At 33.1% G+C, this 18054-nt stretch overlaps 1 protein-coding gene across 1 annotated transcript in view; it reads right to left on the reverse strand.

The window, feature by feature from the left end:
- LOC6036561 (T-box transcription factor TBX6) overlaps positions 1 to 18054 on the reverse strand; it is a 66056-nt gene that overhangs the window by 36789 nt on the left and 11213 nt on the right. Inside the window, exon 2 of the mRNA XM_038265966.1 lies at positions 10623 to 10788. Coding sequence (XP_038121894.1) covers positions 10623 to 10788 — 166 coding nt within the window. The remainder of the gene's footprint in view (positions 1 to 10622; positions 10789 to 18054) is intronic.

Consider the following 18054-nt stretch of genomic DNA (forward strand, 5'->3'; position numbering starts at 1 on the left):
CTGGGAAGGGGTATATATTTTATGCCAGAAAAAATGTGTAATTTTAAACACCTCTGAAAATATGTTATTTCACCACTTTTCTGGTGTAACGCCACTTTTTCAGTCTAAATTGAGGTAAATTTACAACAAGGTAATATTCAACCCTCCAAATTTACATTATTTTTTACTGTGTATGCTGAATTTCAAAGGACAGTTGTTCAAACGACAGGTTGATTTCTGATTTTTTTTAATAGCCTTCCTATAGTTCGGCATTTCTGAAAATTAAAATCGCTATAACTTTTGTTAATAGAAAGTAGAGTCTTGAATTATCTGATATTAATTTCTTAACATGAATAAAGGTTTTAAACAACAAACGAAGTCTTGGCAACCCGTAGGATCATTTTTGACATTAAATTGATTTTTTTTTCCAAAAATCCAGTTATTGACCAAATCGCGTTCTACAGCAATTCCCCATGAAAACAGCATGATTCGAAAAAAAAAGTTCTCCGATCGGGCTCAATTTTTTTCTGGGGGATCCTTGGCAGAAATAATTAGACCCGTTTTGTTTGGGCATTAGGGTTACCTACACCGTGTTAGAGTGGTCCGAAAAATGGCAATTTTCGTGGATTTTTTCAAAAAATCATGTCTCCGCACCATTTTATCCGATTTTAGCTGTCTTAGACGCAAAAGAAAGGGTATTAGTTTGGCTGTTTGGGAAAAATAGTAATAGAAGCTTAACATTTGAAAAGGTCGTATGAAAACTAAAAATGCTATTTTGAAGGTCTCGGCACCAAAGAGCCTATGTCTGAAAATATTTTTATCGGATTCCTCGGAAAATTTCACATAACATATCAAAAAATGGTGAAGTTATGTTTTCGATACTCTGAGATACGATTTTTTGAAAATAAAAACTGGATTTTTCGACGCGCCACGCGCAAAAATGGGAAAATAACGAAAACGGTAAAAAATCGACTAAAACTGCGATAACTTGAAAATTTCAGCGATGACCTAGACATGTTAGGGTACCAAAATTATCGTAATTGAAATACGCGGAGATATGATTTTTTGAAAAAAGTGTTTTTTTGCGAAAATCGACGAAAATTGCCATTTTTCGGACCACCCTAACACGGCGTAGGTCACCCTAATGGCCAAACAAAAACATACGGGTCTAATTATTTCAGCTAAGGAACCCCTAAGGAAATTTTGAGCCCGATTATGCGAATGGCAGTTTATGTTTTCCTCTTTCCAAAACCGACTTAGGCATTCAGATGTAACCACTGCACAGTAGGCAGATTGCAAAATTAAGTGGAAATTTGACTTTCCTTGGTGTCTTCGCAAGAGTTGTTGCAAATGGTAAGTAATATTCTTTGGCTCGGTAAAAACTTAGGGTGATTGGGGCGTTTCATAAAATCTTACGTTTAAGATTATTTTTGGGATTTTTTTTATCTCCTAAAAAGTTGTTTAACATCCCAATACAAGCAACTTGGTCGAAGAAACCAAAATTTTATCTAGCAATCTTTCCCATGTAGGGGAAATATACACAATTTAATCACTCTAAGCCATTCGACCGATTCTCATCACTTTTGCCGTTTTTCGCTATTTAATCAAAATTTTCAGATTTATTAACAATGGAGAGTTGCTTGCTCACTTTTATTTGAGCTTAGAACAGTCAAAAACACTTTATGGAAGCTGTAATTCATGATCAAAGTGCTGATAGGCCGATAATAGAAATAGGTTGAGAAAGGGTATAGTTCCCCTACGACTAATTTTAACAAAGGAATCAAAGGTAACCCTCAACAATCTGTTTCTAAACGTAGCAATTCATGTTTAATTTTAAAAGATATTCAAAGCTCTTGTAGAGCTCTGAAAAACAATCTTATTTGTTTTCGGTGAATTGTTTTGAAATTATTTGTAAACATTGAGATGTTTCCAAAATCGTCCATATTTTTTTCGATTTCCCTGCAAATGTTCACATAATCGACAACATTGTTTTTCGAAATTGGATGAAATAATGATGATTTTGCCCTATAAAAAAAAATGTCCTATAAACATATGAAACACAAGTTTAAAGGACCTTTAAAACTCTAGATTTCAATGAGGATTCAAAGGAAATTCAATGTTTTTTTACATTTTTTGCCAAAATCCCCATTATTTATCTGGCTTTTCTTTGACATTTTAATACTAACAATTATTTTTTAATTTCTTGAGAAATTTTTTGAATTTGTTTGATAACTTTATTGCTTGAAACATGACCTGTACTTCTTTTTTTCAAAAATGAGCTAAACAATTTTATTTTTAAAGAGAATTCATTTGAGTTTACAGGTTATTTCAATAATGAACATTTGAAAATATACTAAGATTTTTGAAGAATTTCTTTGAGTTTCCTTAGGCCCCTCGAATCCGACCAATGAAGAGAGAGGAGGCAAACAAATAAAAAAAAGTAAAAATAAATAAATAACAAGTCATTGTTTTAAAATTTAAACGAAAAAAAAAATGCATATAAAAATAGTCCAGTTGATTTGCAATGATTAGTTTCCAAAATATCTAAGTTTTGCCGAAATTTTTTTTTGCAAAAAAATAGTTTTTGCGATACTGCTCATCGGAATTTCATTAAAAATCAAATTATTTCTGAGCGAGCCCAAACATGTTGAAAAAATATTCTAAATCAACACAGCAAATATATTCCAAATCATTTGCAGTGTATAGCACGTCCGGTTTATTATAATTTTGAAGTTTTTTGAAAAAAAAAAATCTCCCTTATATTTGTGAAAAATCTAAAAGATTCACAATCCTTTCGATTGATTGAGAACATTATTACATTTTTTTGATTTTTTAATTTTTTCAAGCAATAATAACACGTTGAAAAAAAATTGTTTTCAAACTACACCCAAAGTTAAAGAACGAGGGGATAGTCCTCAAGAAAAGAAACGTGAGGAAAGTGCTATTTTGCGAGAGTATAGTCCTCTCGCGTGTTCATTCGTTCATTGGAACAGTTCATCCTATTGAGTGGCTTATATGGACAAATGACCGCCAGTTAGTCACCGAACCATGGTGGCCCATACGGCAAAGGCACGGTTCAATATGCCGAAGGTCTTGGGTTCGAGTCTCGGTACCGGTACTTTTTTTTTTATAGATGAACTTTTTTAGAAGATGAACCCATGAGTAAAGTACTCTCGGTAATTTCGGGATTTATCCTCTCCGTCCGCACACAGTACCATTTTACTATCGAACCGTGCTCTTTATCCTCTCGTATGGCGATGCCCAGTTCTGGGTGTAATTTTTGGGGAGTTTTGTTTTCTTTTAACTGTCTGGACCCGGTGCCTGCAGTTCCCGTTACAGTTTATATGGAATTCCAATAAGAATGTAACAGAAAAATCATGCTTCTGGTCCAGACTGTTAAACAACAAAAAGTTAATTTTTTTTTGTCTTTGTTTATTGATAAAAAAAATATTAACATTAATTTCTACGACGTTTTACTGGATTCCGAATTGAATATTAAACAATTTAAATTTCAAAGGTTTGCATGAAAGTAATGAAAACTTGATGAAAAAATCTTGAAATATTTTAGTTTGTTCAGGTAAAAAATATGTTGTGTAAATGTTTTCAAGATTGGTGAGATTCAACCTTAAATAAAAAAAATCATGATTTGAAAGATAGTCAAAATTCAAAAGAATATTCAGATTAAATTATAAAATTTGACATTTGCAAGTCTGTTCAAATACGCCAAGCTGCATCGAAATTTAGTTCCCAACCAACTGCCCTGGGGAAGCCACACAAACCCGCCACAGTTCTCTTCCCTAAACAAAAACAATAACACAAAAAAAAATGTGCGCCATACGGCGCCAACTGTGTTTACTTTTGGTCACGCCAGCCGCCACCACCAGGCTCGCCGGATTTGGCAAACCAACCAAAACCAAAGCCCCGGCCGGCGGCGGTGGTTTATTTATTTGCTGGTTTTTGGTTTATTTACCATCCTTGTTTTTCACGGATCCTTGAACGTCGCATGGGCTTGTCAACAGCTTGTTTCATTTAGTTTGGAATTTTTGCTGCTGGGGTTACTGTGAGAAATTCAGTGACAGATTACATTTTGAAATTTTAAAGGATTTTTTTTGCCAAGAAATTACTTTGAAAGTTGAACTCGAAATAAATTTGCAAATCAAATTCAAACTAAGATATAAGACTTAATTTAAATTTAGTTTCATCTGGTATTATTCTTCCTCATCTGGACCTAATATCAACCCTCGACATTATCCTCCAGGAAACTGTTTATTTGCAAATGGATTCTCTCACAATTCCTTAAGCTGAATGATACTTTTTGTTGTTCTGATGTTTATTTGTAGACTCAAGCTTGGATTCCCATCGCTTCAGAGTTTTTTTTTTGGTGGCTAAATGCTAAGGTCGTCTCGCAAAGGACCCTAAACGGTTAGGCCTAGACCCAGAAAATCGAGATCGAATCGCGAAGACAAAGAAGACGTCACTTTCGCCTTCGGCGATCGAGTAAAGGTCTTTCGGAGGGGTCGTCCAGATGAACTGTACTGAGAGCTCGATTCACTGCATGCAAGTCATTGAACGCACTTACCAGTGAGACTGTGCTGTGCTGTTTTCGGTGCGCCGAAAAGGGGTATTAATTTGTAATTGATCAATTATGAGAGTACCTTCGGCTCGCGAAGTGTTGCCTCCTGTAATTACTTCATTTGCAGTGCCGGCTGGAGGAGTTTGTAATACTGGTTGAAGTCTCAATTTTTTGAGTATCATCCGAGCTGTTTCAATCTATACGTTACATTGAAATGAAGATCTGGAAACACTGCCTGAAATCGTAGCCCATCATAGTTGTCATGAACAAATGTTTGTCACTACAGTCTCACTATGCAAAATTGTGTACTGTGGGACACTTTTGTGGTTATTTTATTTATGATGTTTTGTATTTTGACAGATTAAATTAATTCATTCAAATTTAAATTTTCGGATTCTTCTTAACAATTTGAATTTTTTGATAAAAAATAACATTAAAGTTCCTAACCAACTTTTGGTAACGTTTCAACAAATTTCATTGCAATCGCTGTCCGTTCCGCACTTAAATAAAGCAATCCAGCACCATCAAAACGTCCAAATTAAACGCATTGATCCCCCTTCCCTCCCGTCTATATTCATTCACCCCAATAAAAGCCCACAAAACGACACCCGAAATGGCCGGCCAAACACAGAGGGGTTGAAACAAGATCCCTCCCGCGTGATAGCAGCAGCTCGCTAAACAGGCTATAAATTTTACACTTTCGGAGAGGGAAGCTACCTGCCTGCCTCTGATTGACTTCCTGGCCAACTCCACACACTCTGGCTAGGGTCCATCCACTTAACGAGAGCTCGGCTATCAAAATATTTAAAATCTGGTTGCGTTGCACCGTATAGATGGAAATATTTCTTTCGATAATTACGGGTTTTCAGGTTATAAATCATCACACTCATCATCTAGTTTTTGGTGCGGTTGTTTTACGGAACGGCAACATTAACAACAACAAAAAACGACGTAATTCAGGGGTATTTTCCACTTCGACCGTTGTTTGGTGAGGAGTTCAAGTAATGGATCTTTAACTGCACTCTGAACGTTTTTAGTGGGATCAATACATGGTCACGGAGTTTCAAGATAGGGTTGCTTTAAAAAAAATCTCTAAAATCATCTCTAAATAAAAGTTTAGAGTTCAATACATGGATTGCTTTACAATTTAACAAGTCTTGCAAAGTTTAACATCTATTGAAAAATGAAAGTTGATTTTATATTTGAAAATTTTTATTTAGAAACACCGTACTGACCAGTCAACTGATCACGCGTTTCCCAACTTTTGGTAATTAATACCTTTGTACATCTCAAATGGGGCTCATTATGTTGAGATTGCTTTCTGCTCGTTTAGCATATTGGTAGCAACAGCATAAGTTTTCAGCAGTTTTCAAACAATTGATCCAATTTTCAGTTGAGAGTTCAGTATCAATAAGCATTGCAACAGTACTGGTTGAAATTATTTGGATGAGCAAAACAATTGATAATGTTTTTAAAAAATATTATTTATGGTTGAAACCATTTCTCAAACTTTCACAAACAGATTTTTTTTTGCAAAAAATTAAATGCATTTTGCAAAACATCAATATTTAAAAATATATTAAAAAACTTAAATCACCATAACAAAAAAGAACCCCCGAAAACCACTTGACTTCGTCGGGACAACCTGACTAACACCGGCGTTGATAAGATCTGGGGTTGACTCGGAATAATCATAAACGAACTGATGGATTTGATGCCCGGATCATTCTGACTTTTCGGGTCCCTAAGCAAGCAAAAAATAATAATAATAACAAAATAAAAACATAAGATCCAAGAAAAAAGTCATCGACAGTGGGAAAAAAAGACACTCAGTCCAACAAGAACAAGGTATGAAATAAACATCCCGAAATCGTTTGAAAGACAGAGAAAGAGCAACCTAGACTTAGGACGGCACGGCGGCGGCGAAAAGCCAGCATGAGGTCCGTGGCGCCCGAATATTTCACAAGTCAACCCGCGCACCACCCGTTTAGGGACGACGAATCCAAGCCACATCGGATCGGCGGGTTCACCGGCTTGGACACGGGCTCATAAACATTCATGTTTTCTGCTGTCCTCTGCGGGATGAGAGGGTTTCACTTGTTCGATTGGGAGAGGGTTTTAGGGTGGTCTTGTTTGTTGGAAATGATTTTTTTAATAATTCAAATGATTAAAAAGATTAAAAAGAATCAAATGATTCAAATAATTTAAATGATTCTAATGATTCAAATGATTCAAATTATTCAAATGATTCAAATTACTCAAATGATACAAATGGTTTAAATGATGACGTTGAAGATATTATAATCATTAAAAAGATTTAAAAGATTTATGTTATTCAAGAGATTCAAAAGATTCCTTATTTATTAAATTAATGAGATAGTGATAAAAATGTTTAAATGGTTAAATGAGTATTATATATCCTTGAATTGTGAAATTGATTTCGGTTATAAAATTTCAAAAAAAAATTTAATTCATATGATTCTAAAGATACAAAAGATTCCTTATTTGTTAAATTAATTATAGTAATAAAAATGTTTAAGGTGTTCAGACAACAATATCATATCCTTTGCATTTATTTGAATAACAAAATTCGAAAAAAATATTCCGGACGCAAAATTTTACAAAAAATCATTAAATTTCATTAAGAGTCGTTAGGGTTCGTTCAGAAATTACGTCCAAAAATAGGGGGAGGGAAGGGGTTTGAGGTTTGTGACAGTCCATGTTAAAGGTATAGCAAATATGCGTGACAGGGGGGAGGGGGATAATCTCTGGACGTAATATTTGAACAAACCCTTAAGATTTTTAAAGATTGATTATGATGCGATACAATGAGATTATTTAAGATTCATTAAGATTTTTGAAGGCTATTAAGTTTATTAAAAATTTATTTTATTTATTAGGGTTTTTAAAATTAGTTTGATAAATCAAAATTAGATAAAATTTTAAGAGTTTTACTATTTTTTTAAGTTTCCGTGAGATTTGTTAAGATTCGATAAATTCTTTAATATTTGTTAAGATATTTTATGATTCGTTAAGCTTCATTGAGATGATTTACTAACCGTTAATATTGGTTAAGATTTGTTAAGACTCTTCAAGTAATTTCAAGATTACGTAAGGTTATTTACGATGTATCAAGATTTTTAAAAATTTATCAAGATGTGATAAAATTAGATTCTTCAAGATTCCGTAAGATTTTTAAAATTACAAAGACTTTAAAATTTATTTCTTAAGGAAAGATTCGTTAAAAAATAAGACTCATTAAAATTCGATTTTTTTTTTAGATTATTTAAGTTTCGTTAAGATTTGTTAAGATTCGATAAATTCTTTAATATTTGTTAAGATATTTTATGATTCGTTAAGCTTCATTGAGATGATTTACTAACCGTTAATATTGGTTAAGATTTGTTAAGACTCTTCAAGTAATTTCAAGATTACGTAAGGTTATTTACGATGTATCAAGATTTTTAAAAATTTATCAAGATGTGATAAAATTAGATTCTTCAAGATTCCGTAAGATTTTTAAAATTACAAAGACTTTAAAATTTATTTCTTAAGGAAAGATTCGTTAAAAAATAAGACTCATTAAAATTCGATTTTTTTTTTAGATTATTTAAGTTTCGTTAAGATTTGTTAAGATTCGTTTAAATTGTTGGAGATTATTATTTTTTTTAAATTTGATAAGATAGTTTAAGCTTCGATAAGATTATTTAAGATTCGATCAGATTCTTTGAGATACTTTACGTATAGTTAGGTTTCGTTAAGATTCTTTAAGATTCGTTAAGATTCATAATAACTTTTTAAGTCATTTCAAGAAAACTTATTTTTTTTATGATTCGTTTGGATTCGATTGGATTAAAAGTGCTACGATGCAATTTTAAGATTTTTTGAGATTCGTTAAGATTCTTTAAGATTATCAATTTATCAATATATATTAAAGATTCGTTAACATTTTTTAAGATTCCTTAAGATTCTTTAGAACTCTGTAAGTCATTTCCAGATGATTTAAAATTCGTTAAGTTCTGTCAAGGTTCATTAAAATTTAAGATTTTTTGAGATTCGTTAAGATTCTTTAAGATTATCAATTTATCAATATATATTAAAGATTCGTTAACATTTTTTAAGATTCCTTAAGATTCTTTAGAACTCTGTAAGTCATTTCCAGATGATTTAAAATTCGTTAAGTTCTGTCAAGGTTCATTTTAACATTCGTTAAGATTTAAAAATATTCGAAAAGATTCTTTCGGATTCTCTGCAACTATTAAGGACTCTTTAGATCATTTCAAGATTATTCAAAGTTCTTCAAGATTCGTTAATAAAATTTAAGATTCTCTAAGATTCTTTAAAATACTTTAAGATTCGTTAAGTTTCGTTTATATTGTTCTAAATTCTTTAAGATTCTTCATTAGATTATTTAAGACTATTTGAGTTATTGCAAGATAACTAAAGGTTCTTCAAGAGTCTTTGATATTTTTGAAGATTTTGTACTCTTTTTTATTCTCAAACACTTTTTTAAAGTTCCAGAAGCTTTCAAATTCATAAAGAACTTTTTTCATCACTTTAAAAAAAATGCCAAAGAATTTTCTTGAATAACGTTCAATTATTTTCGAGATTATGTTTTTATGATAATCATTCTCTTAAATTTTCGATGTTTTTTATTTCATTGTTTACGATTTTTTAAATATTTCTTCTAAATAATGTTGAAGTTTCTGGCACATCCTTCATCATACTTTGTCAAAAATGCCATTTTAAGCATTTTTGAAAACTTATTTCCTATTATGTAATTTTATTCTTTACCTTTGAAAATTAAAAAAATACTCTTTTTTAACGTGTTTCAAACATTTTCAAAAGTGCTTGAGTCTTCTTGTAAAAAAATGGATTATAATTCATATACTTAATCAGGATCAACAATCAAAAAGGGCGCACAAACATTTTATAGCTATACAGCAATTCCCCACGGAAACAGTATGATTCGAAAAAAAGTTCTCCGATCGGGCTCAAAATTTTTCTGGGGAATCCTTGGCCGAAATAATTAGACCCGTATTTTTTTGTTTGGCCATTAGGGTGACCTACGCCGTGTTAGGGTGGTTCGAAAAATGGCAATTTTCGTCGATTTTCGCAAAAATCACTTTTTTCAAAAAATCATATCTCCGCGTCATTTCATCCGATTTTAGCTGTCCTAGACGCAAAAGAAAGGTGATTAGTTTGGCTATTTGGGAAAAATAGTAAGAAGTTTCAAAAATCTAGCATAACATTTGAAAAGGTTGAATGAAAACATAAAATGCTGTTTTGAAGGTCTCCGGACCAAGGAGCCTATGTCTGAAAATATTTTTATCGGATTCCTCGGAAAATTTCACATAACATATCAAAAAATGGTGAAGTTATGTTTTCAATATTCTGAGATACGATTTTTGGGAAATTGACGAAAACGGAAAAAATCGACTTTTTTCACTAAAACTGTGATAACTTTAAAATTTCAGCGATGACCTATACATGCTAGGGTACCAAATTTTTTGTAATTAAAACGCAACTTTTGGTACCATAACATCTATAGGTCATCGCTGAAATTTTAAAGTTATCGCAGTTTTAGTGAAAAAAGTCGATTTTTTCCCGTTGCCCCAGAAAAAAATTTGAGCTCGATCGGAGAACTTTTTTTCGAATCATGCTGTTTTCGTGGGGATTTGCTGAATAACTTTTTTGCAAAATTCTAAATCATTTTTATTTTCAAAGTGTAAAGAATATCATTTAGAGTGATTTTGATTTTCTGTTATTTTTATGGCCATGCACCACCCTATTGAATCGAGGGACGCATCAAAGCCGGTGCTTTCTTGACCAGAGTCCTTCCTAAATAATGGCTCTTATCAGGCGACAAAGCAATAATGTGACGAACATGACCTTTTTCGGTGATATTCACTTGCTTTTGAAGACTAGGAAGCTGCCGTTCAAGGTTTGAAAATGTCTGTTTTTGAGGAACTTTGTGGTTATATTATGATCTAGGTAAAAACGTACCATTGGCAGTAACATTATTCAGTTTGTCGATTCTTTGCTTTTAAAAGAGTTTCATATGACTTACCGCCCACACTTGGTGATGATCATCTCGGTGCCGATCTTGTGAAAGTCCCGCCACAGCTCCTTGTTCTGGAGCTTCATCTCGACACCCGGAAGCTGCTGGTAGCGCGGTGGCAGGGCCATCGCGTGCATCTGCGGAATCGGCACTGGCAGCATCGACGGGAAAGGATCTGGTCGTAATAATCCGCGGCCGCGGTAATTATTTGGCATGGTTTGAAGAATTCAGCGAGCAGCGAGCAGCAATTTCGGCCAATAATCGCGCAGACGAAACAGGTAGCAGCAACCGCGGGCCAGGTAATCATGGAAAATAGTCGAGATGATAGAAAAATTGGGTAAGTGAGTAAGCGCAAGGGAATTATATGATTAGAAAATTAAATAAACATAATTAGCTCAATTTGATTAACTTTCCTCTCCTCACGGGCGGCGCGTGAAGCTTCTATTCAGCTGGTGGAGGCATTCCAGGGTAAATTTTTAGACAAGATTTTTGTTTTACTTTTTTTTCGACAGATCATCAATCGAGTTCAGCGAGTGAGAGTGAAAAAGAAGAAGAAAAAGACCCCAGTCTCGTCAACCAGAAGAAAAAAACACAAGAAAGAAAGAGATTATGAGCCGTGAAAATGAAAATTTCACAGTCATTTATTTCCAGGTTTTCAGTCGCCAACCAGGTCCAAAATCAACAACACAGAGTAGCAGAGCAGCGGCAGAAGAAGAACCTCGCGGGGATGACCGACGACGGTGAAAATGGAGGGAGTGAAAACAATCATATTCATTCCCGGGTAGAGAAGCGCTGGTCGTAAGACAAAAACAGTTTCGGACAGACCCCGGAGACGGGAAGAAAACGGTTGGGTCTCACGGATTCTGGAGGGGCAGTGATGCCAGAATAGCTTGCTTGGTTACATTTTAAAACTAAAAGCATTTTTATACAAAATAATTATATATGCTTTTTTTCCACATTTGAAAAAGGCTTAAATTTTTTATAAAAAAGTCAACTGCAAAATCATATATCAATTATTTAAGAGAGGAAACAGATTTGTGATTTCCATCTTTTGTGTTTTTGATCAAAAGCACATAACTAGCACAACATTCATGATGACAAAACTTTTTGAACTTTGAGGAACGTATTATCAGGATCAAAAAGAGCATCATTTTGTGATTGAAATAAAGGCTATTTCCAAGAAATAAGTTTTTAGTGTTAACAATTCGTCTTTCGTCGGAATGGTATCTTCTAGTCATTTGTGGAGCTCGACAGAATGAAAGAACAATTTTATTCCAAAAATAATATTTTGATCTGGAGTAAAAACCAGCCAATGTAGATGAAAAAAGTGACATTTTGAAAATGTAGGAAATTGTCTATGAAAAGCGAAAATGAAATTCAATTTGATTTGACTAAAACATTGCTTGATCGTTCCCTATGATAAAAATAAATAAATCTTTGGATCTTCCATACAAGTCTCCATACAATTTTGGCACTATTTAATACAGAAATACAACAAAATGTCGATATTTGAAATATTTCCAAAATACGTAATATTAGATTAAAGATGTTCTATATTTTCAGAGATCTTGTTATCTCGTGTTATCTATTGAGCTGTACATAAATATAGGCAAATATTTGGCCACAAGGACATGATGGATTTCCTCTAGATTTAAAAATAAAAGTTAAAGTTTTTTAAGTGACACTAAAACAGTATTTAAAAAAAATGAATTACTGAAAAACATTTTGAAAGGCGCTTATGTTCAATTTTTGGCCCTTTTCAAATGTTAGTCAAGAATATAACATTTAAAAATATTTTTCGAAGGATCGTATAATTTTACAATTAATTTTATGTTTTATGTTTTCAAATGAAGAAGAATTGAAAAAAAAAATGAAGAAAAAAAAAATATGACAATGGACTTCAATGTCATATTTTTTTTTATCAATCACTTTTTATATTTTATCAAAACATGATTTTCAAACATCAAATAAATCATTAAAAATAAATCTTTAGATCTTCCATACAAGTCTTCACACAATTTTGGCAGCTGTTCAATACAGGAATAAAACAAAATGTCAATATTTGAAATATTTCCAAAATACGTAATATTACATGGAAGACGTTCTATATTTTCAAAGATCTTGTTATCTCGTGTTATTAATTGAGCAGTACCGTAATCTGGGGTGAATCGGGACTACAGTCTGAATAGGGACAGCAGTTTCTAGAGCACTTAAAGCTTTTAAATTTGGAAATGGATGTACACATTTTGTTGGCCTGAGTCTGTTCTAACCGAAACCAACCAAAAAATCAAAATGTTGTGCTCCAACATGGTTAAAACCGCTGTCCCAATTCGCCACATGTGTCCCGATTGACCCCAGTTTACGGTACATAAATATAGGTAAAAAGTTTAAATTAAGATTTGAAACTAAAAAACATTTGAACAAAATTAGAGATTTTGGTTTTTACATTTGCAAACAAAAATCAAATTGAAATTAAAAGAAAGTTTTGAATTACTGCTGATTTCCAAACATTCCAGTGATGATTTCTTTTTGTTTTAGAAATAAAAAAAATGATCTGCCTTTTAAAATTGCACAGATGCAAAGTAATTCATTGATTTCAAAAATACTTTAGGGAACGATGTGCGAAAAAAATGTTTTATACATTTTCTTGAGTATTAATATTTCTGTAAAATGTTCACAATTTGATAAATGAATTTACTTTTTTTAAAAGATGAAAATAAACGAAATAATTCAATAATTTATCATCAATTATTTTAAGAGAAAATGGCAGTTTTTTGTACTGAAATCAATCAAAATATGGACTTAAATCATGAGAATTATCAAACCGCTAAATGATTGAAAATTACTTCGGAAATCATTCAAAGATCTTTGAAAATCAGTTCAGCATTGAATAAATTAACAATTATGATCGCTTTCTAGTAATATATTTTGTTACTCAATGAAAATCCAAAATTACAAAAATAGTAGTTTATGCAACAAGTTGCAAAAAGAGGGTTTTTTCAGCACGAGTCGTACATTTATCCAACGAGGTTTCACCGAGTTGGATAAATACGAAGAGTGCTGAAAAATCAAGTTTTGCAACGAGTTCCATACAACATTTTTTGCAATTCCGAAAAACACCCATTGAGTGAAATTTTAAGTCAAATTTTCATGTATTTTGTCAATAAATCGTTTAAATAAAAAAAATGTTGTTGTTGTTGTTGTACACCTGTGAACTGGACCAAGCCGCCGGCGGGTATGAGAATTATTCATTCATTCATTCATTCAAATCGTTTAAATCAGCGATTCTCAACGGGGGTACCGGGCCTACTTGATTTACATGGCAGGGGGTACCAGCCTAGAAGAAGGTTGAGAATCGCTGGTTTAAATAAAAAAAATGTTGAAAAGTGTTACTTTTCGAAACAAGTGCTGAAAAGTAGAACTTTTCAGCATTTATTTTGAAAAGTGTTGTTATTCGATTCTGTTATTTTTGGTACAGAAAAGTAGGCTATTTCGTCGTTCAAGAATGACAGGAAAAGTAAGTAGTTTCACGACGGAATTGCAAAAAAAAAACATTTACAAAAAGTTACGCTAATTTTGACATTAAATGTTCATAGTTCAATAAAATTTTAAAACTTATATGTTTTCTGAAGAAAAATATTTTTTTAAGTTCATGTTTCTTGACTAAAATAAATTGACTTTTTAAGTCATGGCTCGATGAAAAAAGTTTGAAAATGCTTTATACATACGGAATTTGATTGACATCCATTAGATTTGAAAGAGTCCAAGTTGTAACGAAAATGATGAAAAGATTTTTGCGGTACATTTTAGAAAAATTCAAATTATTTTAAACAAGCTGAATCATACATAAAATGATTTTCATTACAGGAAAATATTAAAATTAATTGTATTCAATTATTTGTACTTCTATTTCTATTGAAATCTGAAGATTTTCAAAAAAATAAATTTGTGTTTGGGCAAATGTTGAAAATACGAAATTTAATAAACGAGTACGAGTTTTACGAGTACGAATTTCCCGACTTCTGGCAACCCTGCCCAGTTCTCTTGTTCCGTGGATCCCATGGAAGCGCGCGCACGCGGATAAATGGAAGAACAAAACGAAAATTATATCATTAATTCGTTCTCGTTATAGGGTCGCACGGCGGCGCAAAGCGCGATGAAACCTGGCGCCTCCTGGCCCAGGTCCAGGGCCATATTCATATTCACAATTCCCCCCCTCAGTGTGATGGTGAGACAGCTTTCCGTTTTTTTGCTGGACAGTGAAGTATTAGACTGGCCCAGAAACGAAAGTATTTTTGGTATGACTTTTGTTCATTTGTGTTCAAAAACTTATTTATTTTTATGTATTTTTTATGTCAAAATTTTGATTTTTTTATTAACTTTTGAACTTGCCTATTCCATGATAAATCAAATTTTGACTAGTTTTGGCAAGTGTAGTTCAGTCCGAAATTGGCTCACCCTGAGGCTCATTAATCATAATCCAGCGGGATCTAGACAACGAAATACTGTTTCGCGGAACCTGGCGAAAAGGTTAAATATCACAGGCCAGAACGGCTCCGGAACGTGGCGTCACGTTGACGTCGGCATTTATTGGTTTCAGAGTTTAGTTGTGGATTCGGGGGAAGGGAAAATCAGTTCAGCAAAGTATGAATGAACTGCTGAGTGAAGAATATATTATGTTTTAAACTAGAAAAGTGCCAGCTTAATTGCATTTTTTATTTAAAATATATAGAAGATTTCAAGACCCTGAAAAAAATCTTTTCGATACAAAACATGCTTTCTTTGTCAAAAAAAAATCCCTCCCAAAAAAACCCACACAAGACGAAACCCGACCAAAAAACCGCAGAGACCTAACATAATTTGTTTTAATTTAAAAAGTAAACATAATTGAAAATACAAAATCATCATCCTCATCACTGATCGTGCGGCCACGATACCACGGGCTTGGGACAGGGGACCAGGTCAGACCACGCGATGGCAGCTGCCACACACACACAGTACCGGTGTCCTCTCCTCTCGTGGTCCTCTTGATGATCTCCGCGGACGTCGTCGTCGTTGAACATGTCAGTCAAGTAAAAGTACGTGCGCGCACGTTTGAAACAAAAGAGGCTTGAGTTACATAGTATGTTGTGTTGTGTGTATGTAAAACAGTGCGACTATCATCACATTTGCACCTTGGTGGTCTCCGGACTCCAGCTCTGATGGATGAACCCCCTCGGGGGGGGCACCGACTTGGACGGAACAGATTTTGATGGAAATGGAACCGCTCGGTAAATGGAGATCAGATTAAGTACGGCTCGTTTGGGGTAATGTTACTTGATAACTGTAGTTAGGTGATGAAATATTAATTTTAAATAGCATACATTATTCGTTTTTCCTATATATTTTTTTTTTCTTAATTGATTTTAAAAATGGAGATAAACATATTTCGATATTTCAACACATTATATTTCAACTTCGTAACTGTCCGCTTTGTAAGCGGATGATTCTGGGTTCGATTCCCATCTGATCCAACCTTCCATCGGATGAGGAAGTAAAATGTCGGTCCCGGCCTTGGTTGTTAGGCCGTTAAGCCGTTCCAGGTGTAGGAGTTGTCTCCATGCCATAAGTACAAACAACACACCAAACCAAGCCTACTCCGGTGGAATCACTGGCGGCGGTTGGACTCGCAATCCAAAGGTCGTCAGTTCAAACACTGGGGTGGAAGGTTCCTTGGAGTAGAAAGAGGTTTTGGTGCCCTCCCCATTCAAGCCTTCGGAATCCTAGGTTCGAGCAGAAACTTGCAATAGAGACCACAAAAGACCCGGGGGTTGTTAATGTGGATGGTTTGACTTTGATTTATCGGATGATTGAGATTTTGTTTTAACAAATTGTTTTTTTGAACAAATATGAGAGAGTATCATTCCCATTCGGCCATGTTTGTTTTAGACAAACATTGAAATATTGATTAAGAATGTATCAATCGAAAACTGGGTTTTCTACATGTTATTTGTACATGTTGTTTGTAGAACTATTTTCATATTGGTATTCATTTTTAATTTCAATTTATTATTTATGAGCTATACATCCAGAACCATCATTGAAAATTATTGCTATTCGACACAATAAGAAAAGCAAAAAAATAAGTTTTAATCATTTTAATTTCATAAAATGTTGATGTTTATCAGCCTAGAAAAGGAAAATAAATTCTCCAATTGTGATTTTCAAGCACACAAACATACACACACAAATAAATTTCAAACTCGCAATTTCATCGTTGCTGTCTGAATTGAAAAAAATCCTTTCATTAAGTTCTGAATTATCAAAATCACAATTTTCTCTACAAAATCATTAAATTTACAATGTTGAGTTATCTTACAGGCATTTTTACAAATAAATCATGCAATCTTTCAATCACAAAAACTCGCGTTTTTAAAAAAAATTATAAAAAAATGGGAGGTAAAACAATTTAATGCCACACTAGAAAACAAATGATTTTTACTAAGGTATAATGATTTTTTATTTGATTCTGAAGAAACAAATATTAATCATTTTTTGCCATTTTTGAGTTGTAAAATTTTGTGATTCTTGCTCAAGAAGAACAAGAATACATATAAATTTAAATTTTCGAGCTTTATTTTCAAAATTTAGGAGCAAAAAGTATCCCTAAATTCTTAATATATGATTAAAGTTAGTCCGTCCCTTAAAAATCGACCCGACAAATCATGAAGCAAAACACAGTTTTGTGAAAAAACAAACTACAAAACTTTAATGGAAATAGAAGTCTATAGAACTGAAAACAATTTGAAATGCATTTCCTGCGAAGAAAATCATATTTAAAATGTTTGGACTCGTTTGTTTGTTTTTTTATTTAATGTACAGTAAAACGATTTTTTTTTTTGCGAAGACAAAATTTTTCGTCAATGCTAAAGCTGGTTCAAAATGTTATTTAAAGTTTTTTTCCCTCGGCTCTGATCGAGGTCAACGGGGAGATGGCAAAAAATACTAAAAAATTCAAGCCAAACTTTCAACAACAAAAATTTGGCGGAAAGTATCACAATATGCAATATCATTACAGTTATGCTTCTATAAAAAAAAATGCAAAATATCAATGAATTTATGATAATATTGTTTTTTAAGACCTTCATCTGCGGTCCCGAAATTCAAAATTTGATAAAAGATTAAAAAGTATTTGTTCGAATTAAAACACGTAAATAACCTTTTGGCAATGTATTCTGAATAGTTTACAATCGATTTAATAAGTTAAGTTGAAATTGTCGAAAAAACGAAACAATTGGCACTACGCCCCCCGGGGCATGGCCTTCCTCTAACGTGGGATTTCTGCTCCAGCGCCTCTGACGAGACAGGAGAAACCGGGACCGACGTTTTACTTCACCATCCGATAGAAGCTCAGTGGATAAGGCGGGAAATTGAAATTGTCAAATTAGGTAAATATTTTTTT

This window comes from Culex quinquefasciatus, chromosome 3, assembly GCF_015732765.1.
Source record: "Culex quinquefasciatus strain JHB chromosome 3, VPISU_Cqui_1.0_pri_paternal, whole genome shotgun sequence".
NCBI classification, from domain to species: Eukaryota; Metazoa; Arthropoda; class Insecta; order Diptera; family Culicidae; genus Culex; species Culex quinquefasciatus.